The sequence below is a fragment of the Lacerta agilis genome, chromosome 3, assembly GCF_009819535.1.
Source record: "Lacerta agilis isolate rLacAgi1 chromosome 3, rLacAgi1.pri, whole genome shotgun sequence".
In the NCBI taxonomy this organism is placed as follows: domain Eukaryota; kingdom Metazoa; phylum Chordata; class Lepidosauria; order Squamata; family Lacertidae; genus Lacerta; species Lacerta agilis.
In genome coordinates this window covers 91672941-91687741 of record NC_046314.1, presented here as the reverse complement: position 1 = coordinate 91687741, position 14801 = coordinate 91672941, and the positions used below count along the sequence as shown (strand labels likewise).

General features: G+C 40.0%; 1 protein-coding gene across 1 annotated transcript in view; it reads right to left on the bottom strand.

The window, feature by feature from the left end:
* The window catches only part of GPATCH2 (G-patch domain containing 2), a 104556-nt gene that overhangs the window by 30369 nt on the left and 59386 nt on the right, over positions 1-14801 (bottom strand). Inside the window, exons 7-8 of the mRNA XM_033144770.1 lie at positions 13210-13249; positions 9657-9727 (exon numbers count right to left, since the gene is read on the bottom strand). Coding sequence (XP_033000661.1) covers positions 9657-9727; positions 13210-13249 — 111 coding nt within the window. The remainder of the gene's footprint in view (positions 1-9656; positions 9728-13209; positions 13250-14801) is intronic.

Here is a 14801-nt window from a genome sequence, read left to right as displayed (position 1 = left end):
AAAACATAGCAAGCAGTGCCTCTGATATATATTGTAACCCTTGGGCAGGATATGTGAAACAGATAATCCCTGAGATAATGAGTAATTTAAAGGGCCAAACCCGCACTTTAAATAGAGACTGCAAATGAGTGGCTAACCAATGCAGCTGAAACAAGATTAGCACACGAAGTACCTGATAAATGTTTGGTCAGTGCTACCTGAAATTTCTGAGGTTTTTGTTTTGTTTTGTTTTAACAGGGAGCCATCACAGAGAGCCCTGCAAAACCAATCTGGAAGTAACTAAACCAGGGATAACTGATGCTAGCTCTGCTTTCTTTAAGGAAATCAGTCTTCAGGCAACCAGGAAATCAGTCATACTTGATAAAAGACACTCCTGGCAATTGCTGTCATCTGGATATCCAGGGACAGCATTAGATCCAGGAGAACCCTGAAGCTGCATATGCCATTCCTATTAGGTATCAAGTTAGTCTCCAAAACCTCCAGAATTTCCAAGCAACAGCACTTAATCTGGTACAGGTTAAGTTTTAGTTTGCTTAGCGCTCCCTGCCCCCCCCCCCCGTATCCACTGCTGAACTGATACAAGACACTGATCTATCATTTCCATTGCCTTCCAGGGTTTTGATAATAGAGACAAGAAGTGCTTCATCTGCATATTGGGATGCGTCCAATGGTTGCATGAAGGGAAGCTAGCTTATGCAACGAATCTCTCTCTTCCCTTCCTCCCCCTGCTGATGCAAGCTCCTTAAGACCAAATTCTCTCTCCCATTACAGTCTCATATATATAACACAGCCCTCGCTATTCAGGAGTGCCCCCTTCCCTACGGGTGCACAAGGGGAAGAGGGGAAGAATTTAATTGTGCATGGCGCCTACAGCTATAACCATAGCCCAAATCACTGGAAAACCTTCTGCAGATCTTTCATATAGAATCATAGAGTTGGAAGAGACCACAAGGGCCATCCAGTCCAACCCACTGCCAAGCAGATATAGATCAAAGGGGGGGAGCCCCAGCTGATGGGAGCTGCAGTCTGACAATACCTTGTAGGGAAACAGGTTTCCCATCCCTGATGTAGATGATGTACACAGGGGGATCTTGTGGCATCCCACAGACAAAAGGCCCCAGAGGGGTGGGGGGCAGAACAGCCATCTTCAAGCAGTCCTCTGGGGCTGGTTAACCATTGTAGAACAGCATTTTGCAAACCTTGCAGGCAGCCCAGAAGGATACTACGGTTGAAATGTCACTGTATGTGTGATAAACATGTGCCATATGAAATTTGATTTTGGCTCGTTGGCAATAAAATAGTTGAACAATACAACGCTCCTTAGAATTTGCTTTCTGCTCAGAACTAAGGTTTTATTAGTTCTAAGGCTAAACATGAATTTGTTCCCAGGAAGTCACCAGATGGCTTTGCCTGTTAGGAAATGGTGGAAGAATGAAAAGGGGCAGGAGAGGACAGTTGATCCTATGACCAAGTGGAAGTTCCGTCCACAACTTCTATTTTAAAAAGAAAATGCATTGGTTCAAGTATGGCTGAGTATTTTTCTGTTTTGAAATAACTACTCGAGCTCGTCTCAGGATAATGTTTCTGAAGTCTCAATACTTAGGGACCTAAACACTTCTAACTTTAACTTTGGTCTTTAAAAAAATCTTAGCATTCATTGATGGTTAAAAACAGCCTCTTTGCGAAATTTCACGTTGCTCTATTTTATATAGATCCTATAAAATATATGCATATCTTGTGACCTATTACTCTTTCTTTTCAAGATAGCAGTCTACTTTTAAATTGAGTTTTAAAACCCATTATGAAGGTTTGAACACACAATTTAAAAGTAGACGACTATCTTGAAAAGAAAGAGTGGTAATAGATCACAAGATATGTATTTCTCTTTTTCCTTCTGCCACATTATAGTTTCACCTATTTAGGTCACCTGAATCAAGAATAATGTGAAAAACACAAAACAAAAGGGGGGGAAATCAAGGAAAGAAGGTATAAAACCATGACAGCAGTGAAGATTTGTTATTCACAGGTGCAAAAACATGGAAAGGAAATTAAAATGGTTAAAACTGGAGATGGTTGATATAGAACAAGTTCCTTGAAATGCAGCATTGGCTAGTTATATTATCCTATAATTCTAAAATTACTGATGCAAAAATAGACAGTCTTCCACATGTTATATGTGTGCAGCCCATAGGATGATATACTGTGCCCTTCTACTGCCATTCACATAATGGATTTCTATTCACAGAATAACTCGGAGGCAGCCACCACAACTGCTCCAATTGAAAGGTAGAAAATACACAATTTATTCTAAGGATCTAACTAGACCGCAGCTTTCTGCATTCCTTGTTAGGTGCTATATTACAAAACTCGGAATAGGGGAAGTATTTTCGGAATGACAGGTAACTTTTAACTAGGGGACACCATAATACTTAAAATGGTAACTTGAAGCCATCCCTGTGCAGATTCAATGTCCACACTGGTTCTTTATCAGTTCCTTGCTAGCAATATAAGCCAACTGGGCTGCAGTGATCCAAGCAGTACACAATGTTCCTAAAATGAGAGCTGCCAGGACATGCTTACTGCTCACTGCTTCACGCACTAAACCTATTTTTAATTGCAAGAAGAGGAAAGGTACCTTGTCCTACCTTGGCTAAGACACTCCTGTGTTCTTTCATACTGTGGCCTACGGTTTTCCTTGCGTGTGTGGTCCTTTCCTAATTGTGCTTATTCCCACAACTGCACAACTGTACCAGCTATGATATCAGCAGAATTTTCCTGCTGTTTCAGGATGGCTAATCTACAAGGCATTTTAAAGCAGTCTTGGGCTCCTGAATTCTTTCAAAATCTTTAACAACGACAATCTTTATTACGGTCCATAGACCCATCAATTCGTTACAAAGCAATACCCAAATTGGATAGTTTGCCTTCAGGTTACACAAGAATTTTGTTCAGACTTAAAATAGGGACAAAATCTTTATATTTTTATACTTTTAGAAAAATTAAGGCAACATGTCTGCTGCTTCTAAAAGATCAGAAAATGTAAGAATATCCAATGTTGAAATTTCATCTATTATTTGCTTGGCTGTTCAGCAAAGCTGAATGTCAGAAACCTTATGTATCTTTCATAGCAAAATTTTTGGGGAATTGTTGTCTGGCAGTGGTTTGAGCAGTCAGTGGCAACACAGAATGCTAGTTTCACTTCTAATGTCTACAGATGTAATTCTGACAGCTGCTATCTTGGCAAACTGTACATAATTTTCTACTTTGGGGGCTGGAAAGTGGAGGGAGCATGAAATTCCTTATTCAGGCTGCATTCTAGGAGCAAATGCTTTGCCCTGCAAAAAAAATACACCCAAACCTACTTAGCAATGAATGACAGCGGCTAGTTGTCTTACATTCACACATTTTATAGAAGCAACAAAGGCTGATACCAAGAGGCTTCAAGTAACCTCTGAAGGGGATGTGGATGGAAATGCTGAAATATACTCATTACAGTTATCAGTTATTAGAATAATGGAGACAATGGGACAACTGAATTAGTGGCATAAGCATTCTGTAACTGCCTCTCAGACAAGCCCATAAGACATACAAAACAGTAAATTTCATATACTGTAATCTAAAGATTTCCTTCTATACAGCCCCAGGAAATTCAATGCAATTTGTATGTTATTAAAACTTCTAGAAGTTACAAAGGAATGCCAAAAGTCCTGACTTGGGCTACTTGCAAAGCATTTTAAATGTGTTTAAAATAGTATTTGCCATGGGGTTTTTCCTTTTCTTTTCAGGGGACACTCAAGGGTACGCAGTACCGGCATCCCTATTGTTGTTTTTAAGAAGTATAGCACTTACTGGTAACAACTTCATGGGGAGTACCAGCACCTGTTTTTCTAGAAAAAAAACACTGGTTCGCAGTATAGTATATAGTGAGCTAGTATAGTGTAGTATGTAAGTGAGAAGCCCAGAATGGAATCACATCTTGCCATGAGGCTCACTGGGTCACCCTGGGCTTAACCTGCCCCACTGGGCAGCTGTGAGATTAAAATGCTACCCTGAGCTCCAAAGTGGAACTGTGGGCTAACAAAATATAAACACTCTATCAATAAATGGCTCACTGATCAATTTCCCAGTTGTGTTTCTACGTAAAAAGAAGCTTTCAGTCTTGCTTCCCCCCACTTACAACTCTCACCGGGAACATGCAGAATAACCTATGCTGGGTGACAGACGGAGTAAAATCTTTTAAACGCAGTTTCTAAAACTGATGCAGTTGAGTCTTATTTTACACTGGGCAGGTGTAATCAGAATTTCACACCGAATCCAGCTATTGGCTTGCCTCGCTCTGAAGCCTTTCTTTAGGCTTAGCTATAACAATGACATCACCAGCTCAACACCCATTGCAACATCTGCTTTCACACTACTAAGAATGCCATTGTATTAACCAACAAGAGCTATGACCATTCCTTTTTCCTTTCCTTTCTTTTTTTGGTTAAATGTTAAACAGATGTGATGGAACAATTCAGCTCTGTCAAACTCCTTTTATACAATGCCAGTATGCTGAGATTGGGGCTTTAATGGTGACACATTTGTTTTATATGGAATAGTAACATAATGTGACTATGAAACGTGAAGGGGGGGGATTCTCTTGCCAATAAATTCTCATCTCCATGCACAGTACTCTAACACCTCCTAGCTGTTCCAAACCTTATTCAAAGTCAGAGGCTGTAATAGATTTACCTGCAATAATCAGGTTGCATTTTTAAAAGAAAACCTGGCAGGAAATAAAGTCCAATTGTACTGTTATTCTTAATGCTCTGCACCTCCATGCCTCCAGAGACTCATGAACTTTATGCCAAGCAAAAAAGACTTTAAAATATCTGTATTAGAGTCTTACTGTCCTTAGAAAGGATAATGCATTGTTTTTACTTGCTTCTAATTAGTAATTTAAGCATATGTTCAGCATTTAACTCTAAATGTTTGCCTTTTCCCCAAGCTCTGAGACAGCTGTCCAAGATGTGAATGCCAGAAAGCATTTAAATATCAACATCTGTTGAATTATGTTAATACAATGTAATATAATTGGGCATGAGTTGGAATTGATCAAAAGTGTGTGAATTAGACAAAGGCAAATCTAAACCAATATTTCATTTCACAAACAAGTCAAAGGTAACAAAATTGTGTTTGTTACTAAACCAACATGATTAGAGCTCCATGTTCAGGACACCCAGGTCCAAAAAGGATATAAAAAATGCGAAAAGGCAATTGTAAAAGGAATCAAATATAAAATATTATTGCAGAAATAATCTCCTACCACTAGTATTTTGTTAGATTTGGCCTAGGATTTCATACACATTTTTAGAAACAGCTTGTCTTACAAAACACCAATTAAAAACAGGCTTTATTTTATGGTAAGGAACAACTTAGAACAGTTGTTCTCAGACTAATAAACCACAGTTTAATAAAACATGGTTTTGTGTTTTGTGCGAACCCTGCCTAGCAGCTTAACAAAGATTTGTTTACTGCTAAAATACATTGGTTTTAACTATGGCTTGGTATTACATGTGAACACAGCGCCATTCTTTAATCACATGTTGTTGCTTTTTATCCACCTCACCACAGAATATTGTCAGGCTACAAAGGCAAGAGCAGCTGGAAAACACACCAGACTTGGGAGAATCAAGACTTATTTTTGGCTGTGGGAAAACGTGTGCTTCCTTTTGTGAGACACATTATGTAAGAACCAGCTCTGTGAGTACAAACTGAACTGAAGTATACCCCAATGCAGAAAAAGGAACTGTGCTTAAATTAAAATATCCTTGAAATTTCTAAATTCTTACGTTGTTTTTGCAGCATGCTTATACGTTTCTGCTTGCAATGTCTCCTTGAAGGAGAAACAACCTTGGTTGGTGTATTTTAAATATATATTATATTAGGATTAAAAATATATATTCATCATTCTCTGGAAAGCTGTTTTTGTTAAAAAAAACACACACAACCCATTTCAGATTTGCAGCAAGCTGTTATTCAACTGAGCATTGTTGTCTTTTTAGTTAACAGTAGCAACGTATAGGAAAGGAAAAGTCTGCAAAAGCTTTGCAGCCCACTTGTGCAAAAAGATCAACTTCATACTGACTTTATAAGGGGGTGGGGTGGGGAATGCACTTGGGATGTTGATCAAGCCTGCTGCATAACTCAATGAAAAAACCTGCCTTCCAATGAAAAAACATTATTGTCAGTGACATGTTACTATGATAAAGTCCTGCACGTGTTCTTAATTGGCGGAGTGCTATAGAAGTGTTAATTCTGCTCAATCACCCTCTCCTCTTTCCAACAGTTTTAAACAACCTAACTTAATAAACGCACCATTATTATTATTTTTTTAAAAAAAGTAAGGTGGTAAGCCTGCGTGAAGCATTTGGGTTAATATTGTTACCAGTGGATCTTATCTCACAGAAGCTTAAGCATGAATACCAAGACTGTAAAGAGGCTTGGTAGGAACTTGAAACATATCAGATTACATCCAGAGAATAAGTGACAGTAGAAGGTGACTTTTCCAGCCACTTCCTGCTTCTCTGGCAGCCTCCACAAAACCCACATCAAAGGGTCAGGATGGGCCCTTCTAGATGCGTTGGGCTGTGACATGGTGGTGGTGGGCAGGCACTGCGGAAAATCAGGGGGAGACATCTTGTGTGAGGAGAGCTTTTGCTCACAGAAGGTGCCTCTGTGTGATTTTTTTGCAATCCCCTCCCCCCTCAGCCCACCCTATTCAGGAGCCTCCCCGCAATGATCAGGGGTTGATGTGGGGAGAAGCGGGAGGGGAAATCAATTTCTGCCTTCCTCTTTTGCCTGCCCCAAACTGGACACAAACCATCGATTCCCAAGAATTTAGTTTTCAGTGTGCTGGTTCCTGCTAGAATCCTGAAACCTTTGCTTTTATTGCTTTTAAAACAAAACAAAGCACTTAATTGATGCAGGTAAGGCAGGAATGAAGGGACGCAGGTGGCGCTGTGGGTTAAACCACAGAGCCTAGGGCTTGTCGATCAGAAGGTCGGCGGTTCGAGTCTCAGCGACGGGGTGAGCTCCCATTGCTCGGTCCCTGTTCCTGCCAACCTAGCTGTTTGAAAGCACGTCAAAGTGCAAGTAGATAAATAGGTACCGCTCTGGCGGAAAGGTAAACGGTGTTTCCGTGCGCTGCTCTGGTTTGCCAGAAGCGGCTTAGTCATGCTGGCCACATGACCCGGAAGCTGTATGCTGGCTCCCTCGGCCAATAAAGCAAGATGAGCGCCGCAACCCCAGAGTCGTCGGACCTAATGGTCAGGGGTCCCTTTACCAGCCTGTATGTTGCTGTTTCTTGTGGTTGAGCTATAGTTATAGAATGAAAGGTGAAAAGGACAGCACTGTCCCCTGAGGTACCAGCATTATTCATTATTTTTAAAATGAAATTATTAATTTCCTGCTCTTCAGCCAAAGCAGCTTACAGATCCTCTCAAAACAAAACAATTCAATGCCTGCTTTTAGGCTTATAGTCTAAAAGGGCATGACACAAAAGGAAAAAGGACTGGGAGGGAGGAGGAAATAAAGAAACTCCAATGCAAGATCTTAGTTACAAGCAGCACTTTTTTCGGGGGGGTGGGGCACAGGGGTATGCCATACGCCTAAACATTTTGTGAATCTATGTACTTTTGTCCATTTACTGCATTTATTTTTCCCAATTTGAACTATAAAATGGCGATATTCTTGAGTCAAAATGAGAGTACCCCTAAACATTTTTTATAGAAAAAATGCACAGGTTACAAGTTATTCTAACTAGCCGCTGAGGTAGAGGAGGAGTCAAAAACTGTTGGGTGTCTCAGTGGTGCCAGTGAAGTGGTCTGGTAGCTCTTTTCTAGCTTCCTCTATTGCAGCTGGTTGTGCCTGTTGCTGCCAGGTGATTGTGACAGAGGGAGAAGCCTGGCTTCTTAGTAGAGTTGGTGGTGGCCCTACACCCCTTCTGTTCCCTCTTCTGCTACAGGGTGATGCAGTGCCTGCTACCAGGTGACAGCTGAGGAGGACTCAATCCTCTTCGCCACACCATCCCACCCACTGGATTCCATAAACACTTCCAAGTCTGGCTTTGGCATTTGCTTCATTCCCTCTCTCAGACTGCCTACTTCCTAACTTGCCTGCCTACTTCTACCCTGCATTCCAGTCCCCTTCAGTTGAGAGCTCAGGTCACCTGAAATTATCCTGCCTTTGCTTGACCCTTCTGTGAGCAGGAAGAACAAGTAGCTGTATTTCTTCCTTTAAAAAACAACAACAACACACACACACAGCAAGAAAAACATTCCCGCATTTTGCCATTAAGGTACGATGCTCACTTTGTATACAATCTGTTTCCACCTTTTTGGGGCTGTCATTATTTCCCACAAAAGCTACATCAAACAATTACAGTTCTGGTAATTAACCAGTAAGTGTAATGTACAGTTTTCCTACCCCAATCTATTAACAGCTGCTCAAAAAATGTAGTAATTAATGGTTTCATTTATTTTTGGCAAACCTGCAACACAACAAATAATTTTCTATCTACTGCAAATTAGGACTCCTTCCCAAACAACAGATGACGTGGTGGGGGATAGGGAGCAGGCGTAACACTTGCACATCTTTGCCTCTTTAGAAGATCAAATAAAGAGCAGCTGTAATTCTGTTTGTCACATCTGTGTAACAAAATATAGTCATCTGTATCATCAGAAGAAAATGAACAAGCTCCGTTCAGATGGAAAGAGATTTCCCACCAACCTAATGGGAAAAGGCTTGCTATAGAGGCATAATGGAACTTCTTGTTCTCAGGTCTCCCACCGGTGTCCCTGAACCCCCACCCCATTTTTACATAACCTGTAGTTATTAATACCAGAATTAAATATAACATAAATATACATGTATAATTTAGTCCAGATATCATTACAATAGTCCCAAGATCAACTAAGCTAGCTGTGTTAAAAAGAAAATGAGAAGCCACAAGATGCATTTAAACAAAACCCTGCAAAAGATTACAATTCAAATTAATCGTTCATTTCGTTTAATACTAACTCAACCTACCAATTGTAACAGTTTTCAGATTCTCCAGAGAACATTTTTTTTAAAATAAAAAACAAACAAACCCAATTGCTGTTACTTTGGCAAACAGGTGCACTGGAAGCCAAGAGATCCATGTCTTAATTTTACCATCAGACTCTCTCATTTTTTAACATTGTGAAAAACAAAACAAAAGGGAACACTGGAAATGCTTGTGGGGAGAAAGAAGAGACAAGCAAATACATTGCTTTTTTAATTTGGGAGACTGCAAGTTTTCATTTTAAACTCAAGTTCATGATGCTTACAGATTACAGGACAACTCCAAATGGGGAAATCATACATGGTAAACGGAATCTAAGCAGTATAGCATACAGACCAGCCCCCTTTCAATACAAGGTATTTCCAACACAACTATATACACGGATATCTGTGTCCAATTGATTAACACTTTTCGGACCCCTTTTAAGAGCTTCTGTGGCAGACAGATACCAGCTGACCAGACAAAGAAATCATCTCTCTTCCCGTCTCTATATCAGCAGTTTGGGTACTAGCTAAAAATATTGGCTAGGGATCTCACTTAAACTGTAAACCGCATTGCATATTTAGCTCACCTGCTAGCTGTTTTCACTGAACTGTTTTTCTTGTGTCCTCTCTCTGATCGGTTGTCCCGCAGGAGTTGAAGCTACACAGAAAGTTCAGAAGACATATAAAAACTATGCAACGATGCTTGCATTTTTAAAAATAAGTCCCACTAAGCCTTGTCATGCTTTTGTACTACGTTGTTTCAGCAAAGGGCCTGACAGCCCTGACGTACTTTATCCAAAGTGCATCTACTGAAATGGCAACACGGTATTACCTACATTTTAATTCAGAACCTCTCTCATTTATTCCTATATGTCTTCTTCTACAGAGGCAGTCTTGGATTATAGTAAAGTTTCATGTCAAGATGCCTAATTAGTAATTCAGAGCGTACTATGCCATTACAATATGTTTAGCTTTAAGATGTATCACAGTAATATTGTAACTTCACCATCTCCTTTAATTTGAAATGAACAGCAACAGAGCTTTGTACTTAGAGGAACTGATTTTAGAGGCTCACATTCAAATCTCTGAAATTACTATTTTATAAACTCTCTAAAAATGAGACTAATAATGACCTGACAGAGCTGTTGTAAGAATGAATAATGATTATAGATGCTAAAATTCTACATTATTAGTAATAGATAAAAGTAGCACCTCATAATTACTGTTGTCATATCAATCCCACTGCTTTGCCATTATCTCTGGATTGAGAATTATAATGAAGTTCAGTAACATTTTAGTAATGGTTGGTTGGCATCCCTGTCTGTCTTGAGAGACAATGGAGTGCGCCTCCAGGGGTGAAGTCAAACTGCTGCGTTAGCAGCACTCAGGGCCGTCTTAAGCATATGCAGCGCTGGGGTGCAAAGATCCGCCTGGCACCTGCTGGTTCACAGTAATAATGATTGGAGAGGAGAGCATTTTCCACCCTGCCTTCCCTGGAATGCCCCCTCTCCCATTGATTCCGGGGGTGGCTGTTAATAAATTAGTTCCAGGGCTGGAGCAGCTCAGGGCTATTTTAGGTGGTGTGTTTAGCAAATGAGGGGCTTTAGAATCCTATGGATCTATGATAACCTTCAACATCCTCCCAATGTTCTCTCAACTTTTCCCAACTATTTGGGAACCAACAACCCTTTGGCTGCTCTCACCAAGATCTTAGGTTTGTTTCCTCATTGTTCAAACTTTGCAACACAATTTTATGCAACAGTAAGAAGTCCACCCCCCCCCCCAAGATTAAACCACATCATTAGTTATTATTAAAAACCTATGTTTAGAAGACTGACACTTGTAAATAATGAGCACAGCAAAAATAGCTGTATGTACTCACTAGCACGAAAACAAACCCCAAAAGGGCACTTAAGATTATTGCTTTAATGGAAATAAAGTTGAATAAAATTCAATAACCAAATGAGATAAGCAAATCATTGCACCTGTACTTGAGAGGTCTTTGTGATGGATTTTTGTAAACAAATCATTGGAGGAACTAGGGATTTCAGCTTGCCACTTCAGTTACAAGAAAATGATGCTAGACTGGAAAGAAAAGCCCTCTAATGAGCTTAAAACCTAAACCTTATGCTTGAAGACTGCCAAACTCCAGGATCAAATGCATTTCTAAAAAGATGAATGTGATTGTTACCTGCAGGACCTCACCAATATCACATGGAGCTCCAGGTGAGGGGCATCTTCAGTGCCCCTCTCCATTTGTTAAACTGTTGAATACGTTGCTTCTATTGTGCTTGCATCCCATTTTTGTGCACGCATGATTTATCCATTTATCCATTCCATTTTCCAGTGAATACAAAATCCTTAACATCAATGGAACCCTGGCCACACAGTTCAGCACTGGCAGCTTTAGATGTGAAGGTGAACCTTTTGAGCTATTTTGGTGTGGAGCACAGTCAGGCAGATGGAAGCCTGGTGACCAAGTCAGTTTTCTGCCCCTAAATATGGCCCTGGGAACTTAATATATTGTGAGTTCCTAGTATCACTCATTTTAAAATGCTTGCCGGAGACTTTATTTTTGCTTACATCTCTGTTTTATAGCTGAACTATCACATCTATATGGCAGATTCCTTTATTAATTATCTTGGAATTCCTGTTTCATTAAACTATAAACAACAATGCTTATTAGCAAGCCTTGTAATTTATCTGCTTATAAGGAGCAAGCAGCAATTAGAGCATGGCCTAAAAACACATGCTGAACTTAAATAGGTGCTAGGTCTGGTCAGTGTGTCTATATATGCAACTGGAGACCTATGAAGGAAAAGCAGAATATAATTTCAATTAACTCCAAGTGCCACTCTAAACCTCTTTAGAGTTGTAGAGCACTGGGTTTGGGTGGGCAATGATAAGTGCACAAAATAGTGGGTTCCTCCTCCCTTTTCTAATATCAAAAGGTGGCAGCCTTCACGGTTAAGAGAAGGTGAAGCAGAGCTATAAGTACCACAAAAGCAGCAATGCCAGAGAAGAATAAGAGTGGAAAGTAACACCAGCTGTAGTTGACTGACCAACTCTAAAGGTATTATTTGTAAGCTAGCAAAAAAAAAAATTGGGAAGCACAGTTTTAGCTTTTGGGTTGTTTCTAAAAGGGACACTCGAAGTCACAGTTATAGCAGGAGAACCACATTCATGGAAAAAGCCTTTACATTTCTATTCTGAGAAGCCTTGTCTGGGGCTCCATTTGATCCAGGCACAGTCCTGCAGCTGCATTCACATTCAGGAACCCATTCTATTCCGCTATGGCCCACTGGCATCAAGAAGGTTGTTCTGCCCTTATATACCCTTATGCCCACTTTACAGGCTCCATTTTTGTTATAGCCCTGAAAGATCTTTACAGTGATTTGGTAATACAGGTGTTTCTCATGCATCCAAAATAAGTGAAATGAAAGTATTATCAAGGCCTCTTTTACACCAGCTAGCGGAATATCTAAACAGTGGTGCCCCACTAGACGAATGCCTCGCTAGACGAAAAACTCGCTAGACGAAGGCATTCGTCTAGTGGAAGGCTGCCCCGCAAGACGAATTTGTCTATGGGGCTGCCTCGCAAGACGGAATTTTTTTTTTCTGTCTAGCGAAAACCGCGGTTTGCATTGCCGCTTCGCTAGACGAAAAACCCGCTAGATGAAAATACTCGCAGAACGAATTATTTTCGTCTAGCGGGGCACCACTGTATTTTCATGATCTGGTATTCTGGTTCTATTAAGACTCTGCTCTCTTCAAAAGATTAGCAGTAGTTCAGAGAGGCGATTTAACAAAGCAAAGACCCTTGGAAATACCCTCAGCCCAGTTCTAAGGACTCTGCTGAGCACACATGGGGGCTCTGATGTGTACACATGCTGCTGCAAACAAGACTCTCCTAATTCATCCTCGAGAGTGAATTGGAATGCTGATAATTACTGGGCCTACACCCACAACCCTTTTGTGGTAAGCTATTTATTGTTAAAGTATTTTCAGATGTTTACAGTAAAAAAAGTGATTATTTTGCTCCTTATTTCAGAACTTGGTGCTCCTGTTGTTCCGGACAAGCAACAGTTAAAAACCTTCAAATATATGAAATAAACTGTTCTTGATCAAAGTGGTTCTTACCTGGCTATGTTCCTTCCTAGCCCCAGGGCTAAACCAATGGCTGAGGGAGGGAAGAAAAAAAAAAGGTTTAGTAGCATAGCTAACTGAAGCACGAGCTGTCATATGACCAGCCTGTGCGTGCTCTCGGGTATTTTATTGTCCACCAGAAAAATGTAGCCTTTGGCTATGATTTATTTAAATGGGATATTTTACAGAACTCTCAAGGTCTATCGCAGTTTTCACAGGAATATAAGAATGTATCTCATTCTGTGGATTTATCCTGCTTGGGCAAGTGGATATATACTAAATCATATTGAGTTTCATGCCACAGATGCTGCAATTCTTTATAATATTTAATATTTTTTTCTCTGTGTGGGTGCTGCTACAATCTAATGTTCTTATTACTTAGAGTAACAGAAATTTTAAAAAGTGTTTACAACTATTGGAAACATGCTTATTAATTTTGAGGGTTCGAGTTTAATGCCTACGCACTGCTATTACTGCTGCTACACAAACACACATATATGGTGTGCATAGGTTTGCTGACTTAGTATCTCTAAAATGCAACCCAGTGTGGAATTATGTGTTCTGTTTCCCTTTGAGTAAGTAGGAGAGACTGATAGAACAGCACTGTATCTCTCCAAGTGTCTGAAGAGTTTTTCCTCTTAGTGTATGGGGTGAGTTGAACTGTTCACCAGACTTCGGTTCATGCTGCCCTAGCAGAATTCAAACACTAAGGGGCAATTGTAGAGTTAATATCGTTTAGCCATTTTATCTCACTACCAGTGATTATTAGCTTACCAACACCAAGAACTTTGTTTTATCATCAACAATGCTTTGTGAATAATCACCGTAACAATTTTACATACATTCACATTTTTAATGCAATTGTTGCAGTTGGTGTTATGTACATTTCATTTCTCTCTGACTTCAATGCTTACTTAACTGCTTACTATACTGTCCCCAACTATGTGTGTGTAATACTTGCCAAGTTAGGATAGCACTTCATACATAAAAAATTGCTCTAGTCCACTAAATAAGTTTTCTGGTTTGTTTTTTTTTTGTTTTAGTTTTTAGTTTGCCACAAGACTATTTAAAGGGCTATGTGCACATCTCTCTTCTCCGTGTACCAACCTACCCACCCCCTCCTACTATGTTTACTATGGAAACACAGGGATAAAAAGCAGCTGTTTTTGTTTTATTTTAAAATACATATACACTGCTGTTCCAGGCAAAGCCAGTCCAAAGTGCCTTACAACAACAACCAACTTCAATGGAAATAAGAATAATAATAAAAAAGCAATGTTACAGAAAAATATAAAACAGATTCAAAACTTCCATAAATATAATATTCCAGGTTCCATCCAGCAAGTGAGACAATATGCACAGAGAAGGCCAATCAAAACAAGTAGTTCTGATGAAAATCCTGGACTGCATCCATCTGCCACAGCTCTACTGGAAAGGAAGCTATAGTAGACCCGAGAAAGATATCATGCTTCTTTTTCTTCTAGCCACACCTCTGGTTTTACAAGCGAGAATGCAAAAGATGTTATGCACACACAGGAACAGTATAGCAAGAACTGTGGGGCAGCGGGGGGTGTTAATCCACAGAC